The following is a 16313-nucleotide window of genomic DNA, read 5'->3' as shown; positions in this document are numbered from 1 at the left end:
CCTGACGAAAAAGTGGATGCTGTCCTGGAAATATCATCTTACACTTACTATCTAGGAGCTCATTGATTCTCTGATCTGTGTGGCACTGCTTGACCGTGTCTGATCCACTTATACATAATACAATAGAAGTAATCAGTTGGACTCAGGTCTGAAGAGAAAGGTCAGTTAATGGCATCAATGACTTAGTTATTCAGGACTTGCATACATATTTTGACCACATGAGGCTAGGCATGGTCTTGTCCCAGGAGTAAACCAGGGACAAATATAACACTGTCAAGTTTAACAAAAGCTTTGAGGACTTCACTTCATACCTAAAAACAATCAGGGTACCACTGACTATTACACAGAGGTTTGTGCCACCCTCCAAGAATATGCTTCTTCAGAGGATGACTGACCCACAGCAAAATTAATCATTCTGGATGATAATGCAGACAGCACAATGTTCACCACAATGTCTCCAAACTATTTCACATTTGTGACATGCTCAATGTGAATCAGAACTCATGTCAAGAAAACAGGCTACCAATGAGAGAATGGCACAGTGCTTGGCTATGAACACAAGTCTCATTGTTGGACGTTGAACTCCCAAATTGCCCTCCTGCAGTCTGTTTCTGACACTTTACTTACAAATATGCACACCAGTAGACCGTTGCCAGTCATTTTTGTTAGGCTTAGGCAGTGCTCATCATTTTCCTCCTTACGAAAAGGAGCAGATACATGTCCTGTTGTTGGGTCCAGCTCTCTTTATGCAATGGTCCAAGGCTGGTGTCTGCTCTATGCACTTGGGACTGTGCTAGGCAAAATATTTTCTGACAGCACATCCTGGAGGAGCTGGTTTACCATACAATCAGAATTGGTTGCAGGTAGCACCTTATGCTACTAGTAGTGGCACAGAGGCTAGCAAAAATCAAAGAAGAATCCCACAGGAAGGATTAGGAGAGATAATTGTCTGTTAGCACCACCTGCAAGGAGATGAGTAGAGATTCCTCGGTGTATGTGATGAAAGTATCAAGGAGGCAAAACATGTTGAACTGCAGTTTTTACCACTCAACACGTTTTGAATTACACAGACTTCATTAGGACAAACTGATGAAGTTTACTTCAAAACGCGTTTACCATTAAAAACTGCAGTTCAACATTGTTCGCCTCCTGGATACTTTCATCACATACAACGAGGAATCAAATGGTGTCTCTGGCAATGCATCAAAAATCCATATCTCCACTCTACTTATTAGACATACCTCCATGGATCTGCAGAAGCTGTTTGTATCTGAATTTGTACTGCGTTTTGGAAACAAAACCCCAATAGGTGAGCACATCCCTGCACTCGCATTTCCTAGAAGACCATATATTGCACTATAGTCTTCCAGCGTTTCCTTCAGGACCACCTGCAAATTGAGTCCCATTTTGGATGCACCTGTTGTAATTTTCAATTGTACCAAAGCAGATGAAATGGATTCACAATCGCTTTTCTTTCCTAATGGGACAAACGGATATCCAAGAAGTTCAATGGCTTGGGGTTATACCAAAATCATGCCCTCAATTTTTTTAGGATTTTAATTTTTTTATTTATTTTTCACATCTCTGTAAAATGGCCCCTTAAAGCTGGCTTTACACAAGCAATCAATAGACACAATACCAATTTTCTGAAAAGATCGCAAATATGCTTAAAGGGAACCTGTCACCCCCAAAATGGCTGGTGAGGTAAGCTCACTGGCATCAGGGGCTTATCTACAGCATTCTGTAATGCTGTAGATAAGCCCCCGATGTTACCTGAAAGAGGAGAAAAAGACGTTAGATTATACTCACCCAGGGGCGGTCCCGATGCGGTCTGGTCAAATGGGTGTCTCCGGTCCGCTCCGGCGCCTCCCATCTTCATTCCATGACGTCCTCTTCGGGTCTTTACGCCGCGGCTCCGGCGCAGGCGTACTTTGTCTGCCCTGTTCAGGGCAGAGCAAAGTACTGCAGTGCGCAGGCACCGGGCCTCTCTGACCTTTCCGGCGCCTGCGCACTGCAGTACTTTGCTCTGCCCTCAACAGGGCAGACAAAGTACGCCTGCGCCGCGGCGTAAAGACCCGAAGAGGACGTCATGGAATGAAGATGGGAGGCGCCGGAGTGGACCGGAGACACCCATTTGACCAGACCGCACCGGGACCGCCCCTGGGTGAGTATAATCTAACGTCTTTTTCTCCTCTTTCAGGTAACATCGGGGGCTTATCTACAGCATTACAGAATGCTGTAGATAAGCCCCTGATGCCGGTGAGCTTACCTCACCAGCCATTTTGGGGGTGACAGGTTCCCTTTAATACACCGTCAAAGATTGGCAGATGCAGGTTGCATGAGTGTATCTTTAGAGCCCACTGGAACTTAGCTGACCAACCTCCTTTGACAAGAAAAGCAATTTGTTCAATGCCAGTATTGCGAAAAGAACTAAAGAGAAAATAATACAATGATTTAGGTCATCATTTGTACAAAAGCCTCCATTTAGCAGATTCCAGAAATGAGAAAAATGTTAAGACACGGTAATTATTTCTTAAAATGCCATTTATGCTGGAGCTCTCAGTATCTGCCAGCCAAATCTACACAAATGGCACATTGGATCCATGTGGTTGCGTTACATTCGGGGTATGGACGTTGATAAAATACTGCAATTATATTACTGGACATGAAGAAATGTGGCCGAAGAAGATATATCTAGTTATTTCATAGTCCTAAAACTAAATCATTACTGAATCTCATCTCAGGTATTACTATGTAAACTATGTGAAAGGTTTAAAATAAGAGGAAATATTTTTCTAATTTGGTATATAGAAGAATTATTTTGAGAGCACCACATTAATTTTCTCCCACAAGGTGATTTATGGAGTTACAAGATGCCACAAAGACATTTCCCCCTTCTGCTTTATATCCATTTCCCATTCATTTAGTATAATAAGTGGCCAGTTTCAGACCTAGATTTTTTTTTTGCATTTACATCTAATTAATACAGCACACGATGTAAGCTGGTAGATTGTATTTCACAGCGTTCTGAAGGGCGATTACATTTTGATGTAGAGTCCTATGTGGTTTGCTTTGTTTCCCACACCAGTACCCGCCTGCTCGAGGAATGTATACATGGTTCTGTCTGTCCTTGTCCAATGCGGGCGCCTCTTATCTTATAGGGAAAAGCTATGAGGGTGTGCCTACTGCTGAGGGTGGTTGTGAAACAGAGGGCATTCAGCATTATATAAGGGATTTAGGCAACGTTGCTGTTCATCACAGATAGAGGACAAGCAATCATTGTTGTGGCAAACCAGTAAAGGGGGAAATACTGGTTACCTATAACACTGGAGCAATTGTTTTCCCATACCCACTTGAAGCTGGCACCACAAACTTCCTGATGCTAAGCATCTTGACATAATTTGTGGAAAAAGGAATGGTCCACACACTAAGGTAGGGTGTTTCCATCCTGTACATCAATAGATGCTATTATGTACCAATTCCAAACAAGTTATTATCTTCAGATTTGCGTGAATACATGCACTGTCTAAGGGAAACAACTCCACGTTACCCAATAATTACTAAGTGAGTTTTGCATTTGGCATTTTCTATTTTTTTTTTTTAAATTGGTCCTTCGTATCACATGAATCAAATATAAAATAAATATATATATATATATATATATATATATATATATATATATATATATATATATATATATATATATATATATATATATATATATACACACACACACACATCCATCAAGCATGTCACCAAATCAATGGATTTGCGGCAGAATTTAATTATCTAGAGTCATATCAAAAAGTAAAATGATCAACTTTTATTTCCAGGATTGAATGCTATAAATACACAGGGAAATCATATGGCAGCATTGTTACTAAAGACCTGTCACCAGGTCAAAGGTGGCCAATTTTCTTCTAATATATTTCTTCTAATATTTGTGCTGCACCCCTAAGCTTTTTTCTACAAATCTGCCATGCAATTCCAGAGATTTGACCTATTTATTCACTTTTCAATAAAGCTAAATTTTTATTGTCTTTATGAAGGTGTGTGTCTCTTTAGGCTGCTTTACATAGTTGCCCTGAGAGCAGCACCCTATTGGCAAAGACTATAAAAATTAACACGAAAAGCAAATTAAGAAACAGTCCATATCTCTGGAACAGTACGGTGGATTATATATTTATATACATATATTTTTTATTTCATTATAATATTACAGAAAACTCAAAGGCAAAAGGAATAAAACAGCCCCCTTTTAGCTCATGACAGGTCCTTTTTAAAAGGAAATTTGCCAGTATATCACCCCCAAACTACTTATACATGTATGTGCATGTAGTGCTTTCAAAGAGGAGTCCAGCAATACATTTACATGGGCAGTCTTTTCCTCCATTACAGAGAAATCAATGAGCAAATTGTGATGTAAATGAAGAGCTATTTGTAGAAGTGAAGCAATAGTCACTCCAGCTCTATTTCCAGTCTAGTGCTGCCTCCTCCTGCTTGACTAAGGCTACTTTCACACTAGCGTTTTTTGCAATACGTCGCAATGCGTCGTTTTGGCGAAAAAACGCATCCTGCAAAGTTGTCTGCAGGATGCGTTTTTTCCCCATTGACTAACATTAGCGACGCATTGACACACGTCGCAATCGTCGTGCGACGGATGCGTCGTGCTTTGGCGGACCGTCGGCACAAAAAAAGTACATGTAACTTTTTGTGTGCGACGTGTCCGCTTTTTCCGACCACGCATGCGTGGCCGGAACTCCGCCCCCTCCTCCCCGGACCTCACAATGGGGCAGCGGATGCGCTGGAAAAATGCATCCGCTGCCCCCGTTGTGCAGCGTATACAACGCTAGCGTCGGTAACCTCGGCCCGACGCACTGCGACAGGCCGAGCCCGACGCTAGTGTGAAAGAAGCCCAACGGGTCCTTTGCTCCACAGCAAACAGTCTTTCAATCAGCAAAAGGCGGTGCAGCCAAAAGGCACAAGGCGGTGTGGTGTAGGGAACAGAGCTTGAGTGACAGATGCTTCAAATCTACAGCCTCATTTGAATATCAGGCCATACACATTTCTCAGCAAAAAGGAACAAACTGTCCATGTAAGTATTGCTGGACTTGTCTTTGAAAGCACTATATTATTTATTTATATAGCACCATTGATTCCATAGTGCTGTACATGAGAAGGGGTTAAATACAAATTATAGATATCACTTACAGTAAGCAAACTAACAATGACAAACTGATACAGAGGGGAGAGGACCCTGCCCTTGCGGGCTTACATTCTACAGCATGGTGGGGAAGGAGACAATAGGTTGAGGTTTGCCGCAGCTCTGGTGTTGGTGAGGCAGAAGCTCCGGTAGTGATGAGGAAGCAGCAGGGTCAGTGCAGACTGTAGGATTTCCTGAAGAGGTGGGTTTTCAGGTTCTGTCTGAAGGATCCGAATGTGGCCAATAGTTGGACGTATTGGGGCAAAGCATTCCAGAGGATGGGGGATATTCGGGAGAGGTCTTGGAGGTGGTTGGGTGAGGAGCGAATAAGTGGGGAGGAGAGAAGGAGGTCTTGGGAGGACCGGAGATTGAGCGAAGTTATCGGGAGATTAGTACAGAGATATGGAGGAGACAGGTTATGGATGGCTTTGTAGGTCAGTATTTGTAATTTGAACTGGATACGCTGAGGAAATGGGAGCCAGTGAAGAGATTTGTAGGGGGGGAAGCGGAGGAGTAGCGAGGAGAGAGATTAATTAGTCGGGCAGCAGAGTTAAGGATGGACTTGAGAGGTGCAAGGGTGTTACCAGGGAGGCCACAGAAAAGGATGTTGCAGTAGTCAAGGTGGGAGATGAGGGCATGCACAAGCATTTTAGAAGAAGATTGACGGTTGAGGAAAGGATGGATTCTGGAGATATTTTTGAGCTGGAGGCGACAGGAGGTGGGAAGAGCTTGGATGTGCGGTTTAAAGGACAGGGCAGAGTCAAGGGTTACCCTGAGTCAGCGGACTTCCGGCACAGGGGAGAGCGTGATGTTGTTAATTGCGATAGATAGGTCAGGTAGGGAAGATTTGTGGGATGGAGGAAAGATGATGAGTTCAGATTTGTCCACATTGAGTTTGAGGAAGCGAGAGGAGAAGGAGGATATGGCTGATAATACACTCCGGGATTCTGGACAGCAGAGAGGTGACGTCTGGGCCAGAGAGGTAGATCCGAGTGTCATCAGCATAAAGGTGGTACTGGAATCCATGGGACTTCAAGAGTTGTCCCAGGCCAAGTGTATAGATTGAGAAGAGTAAGGGTCCTAGAACAGAGCCTTGGGGGACTCCAACAGAGAGAGGGTGGGATGAGGAGATAGTGTGGGAGTGGGAGACGCTGAATGTGCGGTTGGAAAGGTATGAGGAGATCCAGGATAGGGCGAGGTCTTTGATGCCAAAGGAGGAGAGGAACTGTAGGATCTATAGTAGGAGGCAGTGGTCAACTGTGTCGAAAGCAGAGGACAGGTTTAGAAGGAGGAGTATAGAGTATTGTCAGTTAGATTTGGCTGTAAGTAGGTCGTTAGTAATTTTGGTCAGGGCTGTCTCAGTTGAGTGACGGGGCGGAAACCAGATTGTAGATTGTCAAAGAGCAAGTTAGATGAGAGGTGGGAGGAAAGTTCAGCATCCTGCTCCAGGAGTTTGGAAGCGAATGGGAGCAGCGATACTGGGAGATAGCTGGACATAGCAGTTGAATCGAGGGTTGGCTTTTTAAGGATAGGCGTGATTGTGGCATGCTTGAAAGCAGAAGGGAAGGTACCAGAAGTTTGTGAAGAGGTGGGTTAGGGATGGGATAAGAGTGGCGGTGAGGTTGAGGAGGTGGTGAGATGGGGTCGAGCGCACATGTGGTGAGGTGCGATTTGGAGAGGAGACAATTAAGCTCCCCTTCAGTAATCTTATGAGCACATAAATAGTTTTTTGGGTTTTCCTGGGGAAGGGGGGGGGGGGGGGCGGAAGGGAAATACTGATGTCAAATTGCTTTTAATGCAGATCTGTCACCATAATTCATAACAGAAATTGCACAGATTAATATTTGAATCTCTTAACCATGACAGTTTCAGCTTCTACTGAGCAGTGGCATATATCAGCAGGGGAGGAGGGACACTGAGGAGTGGTCAATTAGGCTAGGTGGTTTGGAAATGGAGTTTGTTTTCATCAATGATTACACTGCCACTCTGGCATTAAAAGGGATATCCAGGACTTTTTTTTTTTTTTTTCTTTTTAAGTATGCCTTAGCACTAACAGGCAAGTAGTTGCTAGCAGAGGCAACTACCTGTCTGTTGTACCCGGAACCAGTCATTGACCGCTCCTGCCGGAGATTCTGCTGCTCGCTGTCAGAGCAGCAATTTCTCCTCCCGTTGACAGGGTGGGACTACTGGTGTCATGCTGACTGACAGTAGACTTCCCTCAATTAGCCAGCATGCCACAAGTAGTCTCTCCCTGTCAGCAGGAAAAGAAACTGCAGCTCAGCTGATGTGTGTGTGTGTGTGTGTGTGTGTGTGTGTGTGTGTGTGTGTGTGTGTTGCATACGGCGTACACAGGAGGTGAAGACATTACAAGGTAAGTATATATTAAGATATTTCTTATCTTTTTAAATCCTGGGTACCCTTTTAAATTTGAAAGAATGGACACCAGACTCATCAGGTCTAAGATAACTATTTGTTAATCTATTTAGTGTATATTATGAAGTCACTTGACAGATCAAATTTAATTGAGTGATGTCTGCAACAGTACTCTCTTTGGGAAACCTCCTTTAAGTAAGCAAATTTTGTTAGTCAACAATTATACTGCTAAGGCAATCATTGACATTTTATGGTCCCTTTTCATGCTAAAAAAAAAAAAACGCATCAGATTAGTCACCCTGAGAAGTGTTCTGTGATGCAGTAACGGAAGTAAAAACCTCTTAAGTACAGCATCTGCCCACAGCAATTTCAATTACTTTGGGCATAAACAATCCTTTTTAATTTTCCATTTTAGGGTATGTGCACACATCATAAAAACCTTTAATCGTAAAACAAACTCCATGGCAGGTGGATCCGGAGTGTGTGCTTCTCTTCTAATAGCCAAAATTAGTCATTGAATAATATGTTGAATATGGTGACTTAAGGTGCATTTACACAGCACTTTGTCCCATGCTCAGTAGTCCCATGCTCAGTAGTCCAATCGGGGCTGTGTTGAAATTACCACAGGAAAACAAGATTTGAACATATGTGCCGACAGCCATTGACTAAAATGGTGCAGAGTCGACGTATGCTCTGACATTCATTATTTTTGGGCATGTACACCTATTGGAGGAGGACACTCACTGTAGTGTACTACGTCTGAGTTTCTGCCTCCAGTAGGTGTATACAGAACAGCACACGTTGACTGTCGGCATCATTGCAGTTAATGGCCCAGTAAGCGCATACATCCGAATTCGGTTTTGTGGAGGGTTTGCATGAAAGGGCTTTAAGAACTAGACCACCAAATTCCTGCAGCAAACCTTTTCATAAACTGCTCCAAATTAGGATTTTCATAACTATAGAGATAGTTTTGATGACTGCTTTACACCAGTGTCACAATGGCCCCCAATCAAATATACCAAAAAATGTGCTGAGCAACAATGTTGTATAATTTCTAAAATTAAAATCAATTTAGCTCCTAACCTCTACGTGGGCTCTCATGGTTGAAAAGAATACCATTAACCGCAAACAGTTTGTAGGCTTCTCTGAAATTCACCACAATCCAGTAAGCATAGAGTTTGGCGGCTCCTGTAAAACAAAAAGATATATCTCCATTGTTACAAGAATTCTCTACAGACTTGTTAGTATTAAAACTAAGTTTTGCAGGACTGTAATAGAGATGCAAGAGGGGTGCATGAGCTCTTGACTGTGCAATGCCATATGGACGCATAACGAAGGATTTGGGTAGGTTTACTTAACAGGAAAAAAGTGACAATTTCTATTAGATTGCTACTGTATGTATGAGTGGTGGTCTAAGAAAGAACGTTTCTCCTGGTAGAGAATTTCAAAGCTGGTGTTAAAGGAGACATATGCCAATTTATATACCCAAATAGCCTCTTTAGAGAGGAAGATGACTTGATCCTTAGCACCACCTACTGGATGTAGCAACTCAAAGTTAATATAGACCGTTTAACGAGCCTTGCAACATGATTTAGGATATTAAGCCAAAGCAGAAACTTCATTTGTAGACATGTTTCAGAGTGTTTGCGTCTCATCAGTGCAAGGCAGGAGATCTAATTTATCTAGGTGACAAGCCTCTGGACTGTGTGTCTAAGATGGAACAATTCACCTTGTTAAGAGTGCCAAGCTGGCATTAGGAGACTTATAGGCCATGCAACGCTCCTCTGGAGATCAAGTCCTCTTAGGGTATGTTTCCACGGTCAGTAAACGCTGCTTGTTTGACGCTGCAGCGTCAAACAAGCAGCGTCCAAATGTTCCAGCATAGTGGAGGGGATTTTATGAAATCCCGTCTCCACTATGCGTGGAAACCCGCACGCGGCGGCCCTGCGACTCCGGACATGCTGCGTGTCTTTTCAGAACGCAGCATGTCCGTACACCTTGCGGGGACGCAGCGTCCCCGCAAGGCATATCACAGGGCCCTATGGCGAGGGGTGCGATGATCCCGGATGTGTACTGTACACATCCGGCACCATCGCGTCCCATTAAGGGGGCGGGGCTTAGTGCCGAGCGGCTTCGCCGCTGCGGCGATACCGCCGCGTAGCCTTAACGTGGAGACATAGCCTTACTCTCTGATGAGGATATTTGCTTAAGTATGGGTGGACATTCATCCTTAGAAATTTCAAGGTCATATTCCCAATGTAAAACAAAATGGACACATGTCCTAACTTGATCCATGTTTCAGATCAAACTGGCCAATGAAAATCAAGGGATCCTTGAAAACAAAAAAGTTATATAGACATACAAAACTTTTGACAAATGGTTTTCCTAGGTTATGACTTACTCCAATTAAAACAAAATTACAATATAATATAAAAGAGTTACTGTAACACAATAACAGGTATTTTATAGGGTCCTGTCCTGTCAAGCAAGTGCTGACATACCATATGGGGATCGAGGGTAAAATGGAGTTGTCTCTTTCTGTGGAATTTCCTGCACTTTTCCATACAGTTCACTTGTTGAGGCTTGATAAAACTTCACTGTTTCAATAAGGCCGCAGGTTTTCACTGCATCCAGAAGACGCAAGGTTCCAACACCATCAACGTCGGCCGTGTACTCAGCCAGGTCAAAAGATATCTAAAAACAACAATAATAAAGTATTAATATGAGGAATATATTGGGTTCATATTTTGAAAGTAGATTTGTTCAATATTATATATACATTGGAAAGGGACAACACAAAAATTCACAGCCAATCAGAACAGTAAATATGATTTAGGATTCACAATTACACCATGAGTTGGCTATTCCTATAAAAAAAATTCACATGACAGTGGCTGCATATTGATATTTTATTGCAGCTATTTAAAGATACTGATGGATCCTATTGACATAATGGTAGAAAGTTAAATAAAATCTATGTCCGGAACCGGTTTTGATTGTGATTTCAGACGTAAAGTCAGACGCAGAACGCAATGTGAAAGCACCCTTAGTAATCCAGTCTGGAAAAAACTGAGAACAACTAGTTTTTAATTAAAACATGTACATACTGAAATGTTCTGCATGACCTACATTTCGAATGATTGTTCAGGTATAAAAAAATACCTATTGACAACATCCAAGACATTACCTATTTCAAGCAGTACTATACATTTCAATCTTCAAAAAAATAAAAGCACTGCCTTAATTCTGTCATTACTGGGCTTCCTTTTCTGTCACTTAGGAAGATGGCAATGCCAACAAGAAAAAAAAACCCAAACATACTTAACCTCCTGCATGGCTAAGGCTCTTTAAAAATTTTTTATGTTGCATTCTACAGTAATTTTAATAAAACAGTAACATTTCTATGCCCTATTTACGAGCATTGAAAATGTAAAAACCTAAAACCATATCATAATGTCACTTCTAGTTAATTATCCATAGATATCTTTGTTTAGTATGCTAACTGTAAGATTGACAAGTATGGTCTATGAAGACAATGAAGAATGACACAAAGCTGTGAGCTTTCAGTGATTTCTAACTTACAACTTAATGCAATAAAGCCATTGTAAAATAGTTTATCAGCTATTAAGTAATTACAAATGAGTGATAACCAAGAGATAAAAACTATTAACATTCCATCTAATATGCATTGTAATGTCAAAACCAGGAGGGCATAGTAGGATTACAGTACTCTGTCATGACAGCGAAAATCAGACCTGAGCACACACCTAATGAAAACCTTTTGTATCAAAAGCAACTCCCCAAGCCCATAAAAACCCTACAAGAGTTAAAGTGACAGCCTGAAATCTGCAACTCATTGAGTGAGGGATCCATAAAGAGTTGCCATTGTTCAGGGTGCAGGGAACAGAATGAGATACAGGACTCAAGAACACACCAGGTTTCTCACCAATCCTAAAGAAAGAAACTTTTTCTGTGAAAAAAGCCAGTGAATGGAGAAGGGTTGGAAAGCATAGCGCTAAACAGCACTCGGCCAGAAAGTCTCCTTATAATAGATAAAAGCCAAAGCAATCATACTCTATTCTAGGCACTGGGAAATCCTAATGATATGTCATCAATGACTGGGGTATTAAGACTTGTCAATTTAAGCACCCACAATGCTGTACAAAAGGTTTTAGGCATTCTTTTAAAAATTAGAAGTGTATAAATAGTTTATTTTTATCAATTAAAAAGATGCAAACTGAATGAAATAAAATTTTGCCTTTGCCCTTTTGCCTTCCAAACAGCATCAATTTGTCTAGGTATACTTCATACAGTTTTTGAAGGAACTCAGCAGGCATTTTGTTCCCAATATCATAATGAACAGACAGAAGAATTTACTCAAGAAGCCTACATCCAGAGAAGGAAGGATTTATGTAAGCATACATCTACAGAAGGATCTGCACAAGCCTACATCCTCAGATGATCTGTGGTGAGTTCTCCCAGATGTTTATGACAATTTCCCAGCTGTGTTCCTTTAAAAACTGTGTGCAAGTGTACCTAGAAGAATTGATGCCATTGTGAAAGGAAATATTGATTTGATATATTTATATTTTGTTCACTGACTTTGCGTTTTAATTGACAAAAATAAACTATTACTTCTACTTTTTAAAGCATGGTTAGTTTTCAGCAATATTGTATTTCCACACTTGCCTAAACCTATATCTTTATCTATATCTATATATACAGAAAACCATACTAGAGAAAAAAAATGTTGAAAAAGTTAAGGATCTAATAAAAAAGTCTAGGATTTTCACTAAAATGGCTGGAAAAGGTTTATGTAGTGAATTATACTGGCATGTTACAGCTTGTAAGCAACAACAGTAGATGGGAAATAAGGAGGGCTAGAGGCAGGGAACTCGCTTTCTGGAGGACATGAGTAAGAGATGTAAGAGATAGCCAATTCATTTTTCTTTATTTCTGCCATGGGAATCTCAGACTAAGAATAAATGTGGGAGGAAATTTTTTTTTTCCTTGTTCTGCATATCCACAAGCAGAACACACTTCTATGTGAAAACCTTTTGTTTGCAAAGTTAAGTTGCAATTTACAATAAAAGAAAAACAATATATTTTCCCAGGACAATAAACCGTAGACCATAGCTTACAACACGAAATAGAGATTGCTATGGCAACTGCTGATGCCAGTAGTGGGGGATAGGAAACCACTAATTGTAGGGCTGCTAAAACAATGAAAGTCACAAAGTTAATCACAAGTTCCAGAGCAAAATTATTTTTGACATAAAAATTCCATTTGTTTTATAGCCTCAGCTCGGCATAGGGAACGGTGTTTGTGTCATACTTCAGGGGCGTAGAGACAATTTTATTTTTAACAGAAAAGCTAGGGAAGTGATTAACGCGAGAGAAATGGAGATGACCCTTCCCATTGACTCTGAATTGAGTTTCCATTGAGGTTGGTGACACTACCGTTCTGCAGCGAACAGGCACAAAAGCAATTCCCTGTACTATCCTGCAATGCCATCTTCATTGCAAACAGGAGTACTGCACTGCATGGTTGTTGGCACCGCACGCGTGTTTGCTCTGAAAACTTAGCCTCATGTATACAAAGGCTTGTGGAAGCAAGACAAATGCAGTCAGTTTGGTTTGATTCTCCCATTTATTGCTACAATACCAAACATTAAAGCCATTTTTAAGGACGATCTGTCTGCTCTCCTGACAGGTCTATTTGTAAAAACTTGCATTGCCACATAGTGACCTGCTGGAAAAGAATTTCATAAAGCCCACTGATGGCATCTTTCTGGTTATTCTTCCTAGAATTTTAGGACATCGTCCAATCAGAGGTGGCCATGTGAAACAATAAGGCCACACCCCTATGGCAAAGGGAACGGCAACACCCAGCTGTCAAGTTATACACATATTTCTTCTGCTATACAGTGAGCTAGTGTGAGGGTTAGTGGAGTCACCTACGGATGCTTGTCAAGCAGCGAACCTTTTAAGGACACAGCCAGTTTTCGTATTGTGGACAGACTCATTTGTCAAATCTCAAATATGTTAACGTGTTAATTTTGAACTACTACTAGTAAACCTAGTGATTCTGAGAAAGTTTTGCAACCCATAAAAAAAAAAAAAATGACATTACATCTTGACATATGTATTCATTTTTTTTTTTTAAAACCGTTGAATTCGTGGGAAATTTTGCAACTTACCGGTAATATTTTTGTCCTTTAAAAACTATTTTGCATGTTAGGACTATCCCTTTTTAATATAACTTAAAAAAAAAAAAAAAGCCATTGTAAAGTAGACATGTTAAGATTTTTTTTAGGACTTTAAAAAAAAAATTCTGGTACATACGTTAAAATATGAACCATTCCTGCTAACCTTTTATAAGCTTTATATTTAACCCCTTAGTGACAGAGCCAATTTGTTTAAATCTGACCAGTGTCACTATGTGGTACTAACTCTGGAACACTTCTACAAATTCCAGTGATTTTGAGATTGTTTTTTGGTGACACATACTTTATGATAATGGTAAATTAAGGTCGATATGTTTTGTGTTTATTTTTAAAAAATATCAGAAATTTGAGAAAAATGTTAAAAATTAGCAATTTTGAGACTTTAAATGATTATCCCTTTAATCCAGATAGTCATACCACATCAAAACAATAATAAATAACATTCCCTCATGTCTGCTTTACATCAGCACCATTTGTAAAATGTTATTTTAATTTGTTAGCATTTTAGGAGGTTTAACCCTTTCACGACATGCGCCGTACTATTACTGCGCATGTCGTGTCTCCCCCTTTGATGTGCGCTCCGGCGGTGAGCCCACATCAAAGTCGCGACATGTCAGCTGTTTTGTACAGCTGACATGTGCGCGCAATAGCGGCGGGTGAAATTGCGATTCACCCCCCGCTATTAACCTGTTAAATGCCGCTGTCAAACGCAGACAGCGGCATTTAACCGGCCCTTCCGGCCGGGCGGCCGGAAATGACCACATCGCCGACCCCCGTCACATGATCGGGGGTCTGCGATGCATCAGGATGGTAACCATAGAGGTCCTTGAGAACTCTATGGTTACTAATGCCGGCTTGCTGTGAGCGCCCCCCTGTGGTCGGTGCTCACAGCACACCTGCATTTCTGCTACATAGCAGCGAACATCAGATCGCTGCTATGTAGCAGAGCCGATCGGGTTGTGCCAGCTTCTAGCCTCCCATGGAGGCTATTGAAGCATGGCAAAAGTAAAAAAAAAAAAAAAATGTTTTTAAAAATATGAAAAAAATAAAAAAATATGAAAGTTTAAATCACCCCCCTTTCGCCCCATCCAAAATAAAAAAAATCAAATCTACACATATTTGGTACCGCTGCGTTCAAAATCGCCCGATCAATAAAAAAAAGCATTAACCTGATCGCTAAACAGCGTAGCGAGAAAAAAATTCGAAACGCTAGAATTACGTTTTTTTTTTTGGTCGCCGCGACATTGCATTAAAATGCAATAACGGGCGATCAAAAGAACGTATCTACACAATTGTGGTCTCATTAAAAACGTCAGCTCGAAACACAAAAAATAAGCCCTCACCCGACCCCAGATCACGAAAAATTGAGACGCTACGGGTATCAGAAAATGGAGTATTTTGTTTTTGTTTTTTTTGTTTGTTTTTTTTAGCAGTTTTGAATTTTTTTCACCACTTAGATAAAAAATAACCTAGACATGTTTGGTATCTATGAACCTATAATAATAATGACCTGGAGAATCATAATATCAGGTCAGTTTTAGCATTTAGTGAACCTAGCAAAAAAGCCAAAACAAAAAACAAGTGTGGGATTGCACTTTTTTTGCAATTTCACCACATTTGGAATTTTTTTCCCATTTTCTAGTACAAGACATGGTAAAACCAATGATGACATTCAAAAACACAACTCGTCCCGCAAAAAACAAGCCCTCACATGGCCATATTGACGGAAAAATTAAAAAGTTATGGCTCTGGGAAGGAGGGGAGCGAAAAACTTAAACACAAAAACGAAAAAGGGGCGCGGCATGAAGGGGTTAAAATTGTAGCGGTAATTTTTCATTTTTTCAAGGAAATTTACAAAATTTATTTTTTTAGGGACCTATCCATGTTTGAAGTGACTTTAGGGGTCTCATATATTGGGAAGCACCCAAAAGTTATACAATTTGAAAAACAGCACCCCCTGACATTGAAAACTCTAGTCTGGTAGTTTATTCACCCTTCAGGTGATGTTTAGGAATTAATTCAAAGTGGCATGACAGAAATGAAAATGTGTATTTTTACCACCTAAATGTCGCTAACTTCTGAACAGGTTACAACAGTCTTCAGACTATAAGGCCGCTATTTGGTCATGAATTGCTATGGCAAACATCAGGACAACACAATCATGATCTGAGGGCACCGACTGGGATAAAGAGGAAGTCCCCACACTCTGTTAACCATTTATATGATGTAGTCACTATTGACAGCAGCATCTAAGGGGTTAAACAGATTTGGACGGTGCAAACACTGATCGTGGCTGATGCAGCAAGTTGTCAGCTATAGTGTACAGCTGCTGGACTGTCACCTGTATGGGGATGATATTCTCATATATCTCAGGTCAGTTAAAAGACGTATTGGCGGTCATTAAGGGGTTAATAGACTGCTTCAGTTATCAAGTCGTTTTGAGGGGTCTATATTTTAAATACTTCATAAAACAAATTTTAAACACTGCCCCCCTAAACATTTAAAAATCG

The 16313-nt window shown here is 40.9% G+C and overlaps 1 protein-coding gene across 2 annotated transcripts in view; it reads right to left on the bottom strand.

Moving 5' to 3' along the window:
* GMDS (GDP-mannose 4,6-dehydratase) overlaps positions 1–16313 on the bottom strand; it is a 964998-nt gene that overhangs the window by 524126 nt on the left and 424559 nt on the right. For both annotated transcript variants that reach the window (XM_077269772.1, XM_077269773.1), the window contains exons 6-7: positions 10078–10270; positions 8660–8764 (exon numbers count right to left, since the gene is read on the bottom strand). In XM_077269772.1, the coding sequence (XP_077125887.1) occupies positions 8660–8764; positions 10078–10270 (298 nt within the window). The remainder of the gene's footprint in view (positions 1–8659; positions 8765–10077; positions 10271–16313) is intronic.

Source organism: Ranitomeya variabilis, chromosome 6, assembly GCF_051348905.1.
Source record: "Ranitomeya variabilis isolate aRanVar5 chromosome 6, aRanVar5.hap1, whole genome shotgun sequence".
Classification (NCBI taxonomy): Eukaryota; Metazoa; Chordata; class Amphibia; order Anura; family Dendrobatidae; genus Ranitomeya; species Ranitomeya variabilis.
The sequence above is the reverse complement of the archived record's forward strand: the minus strand, read 5'-3'. Positions and strand labels throughout refer to the sequence as shown.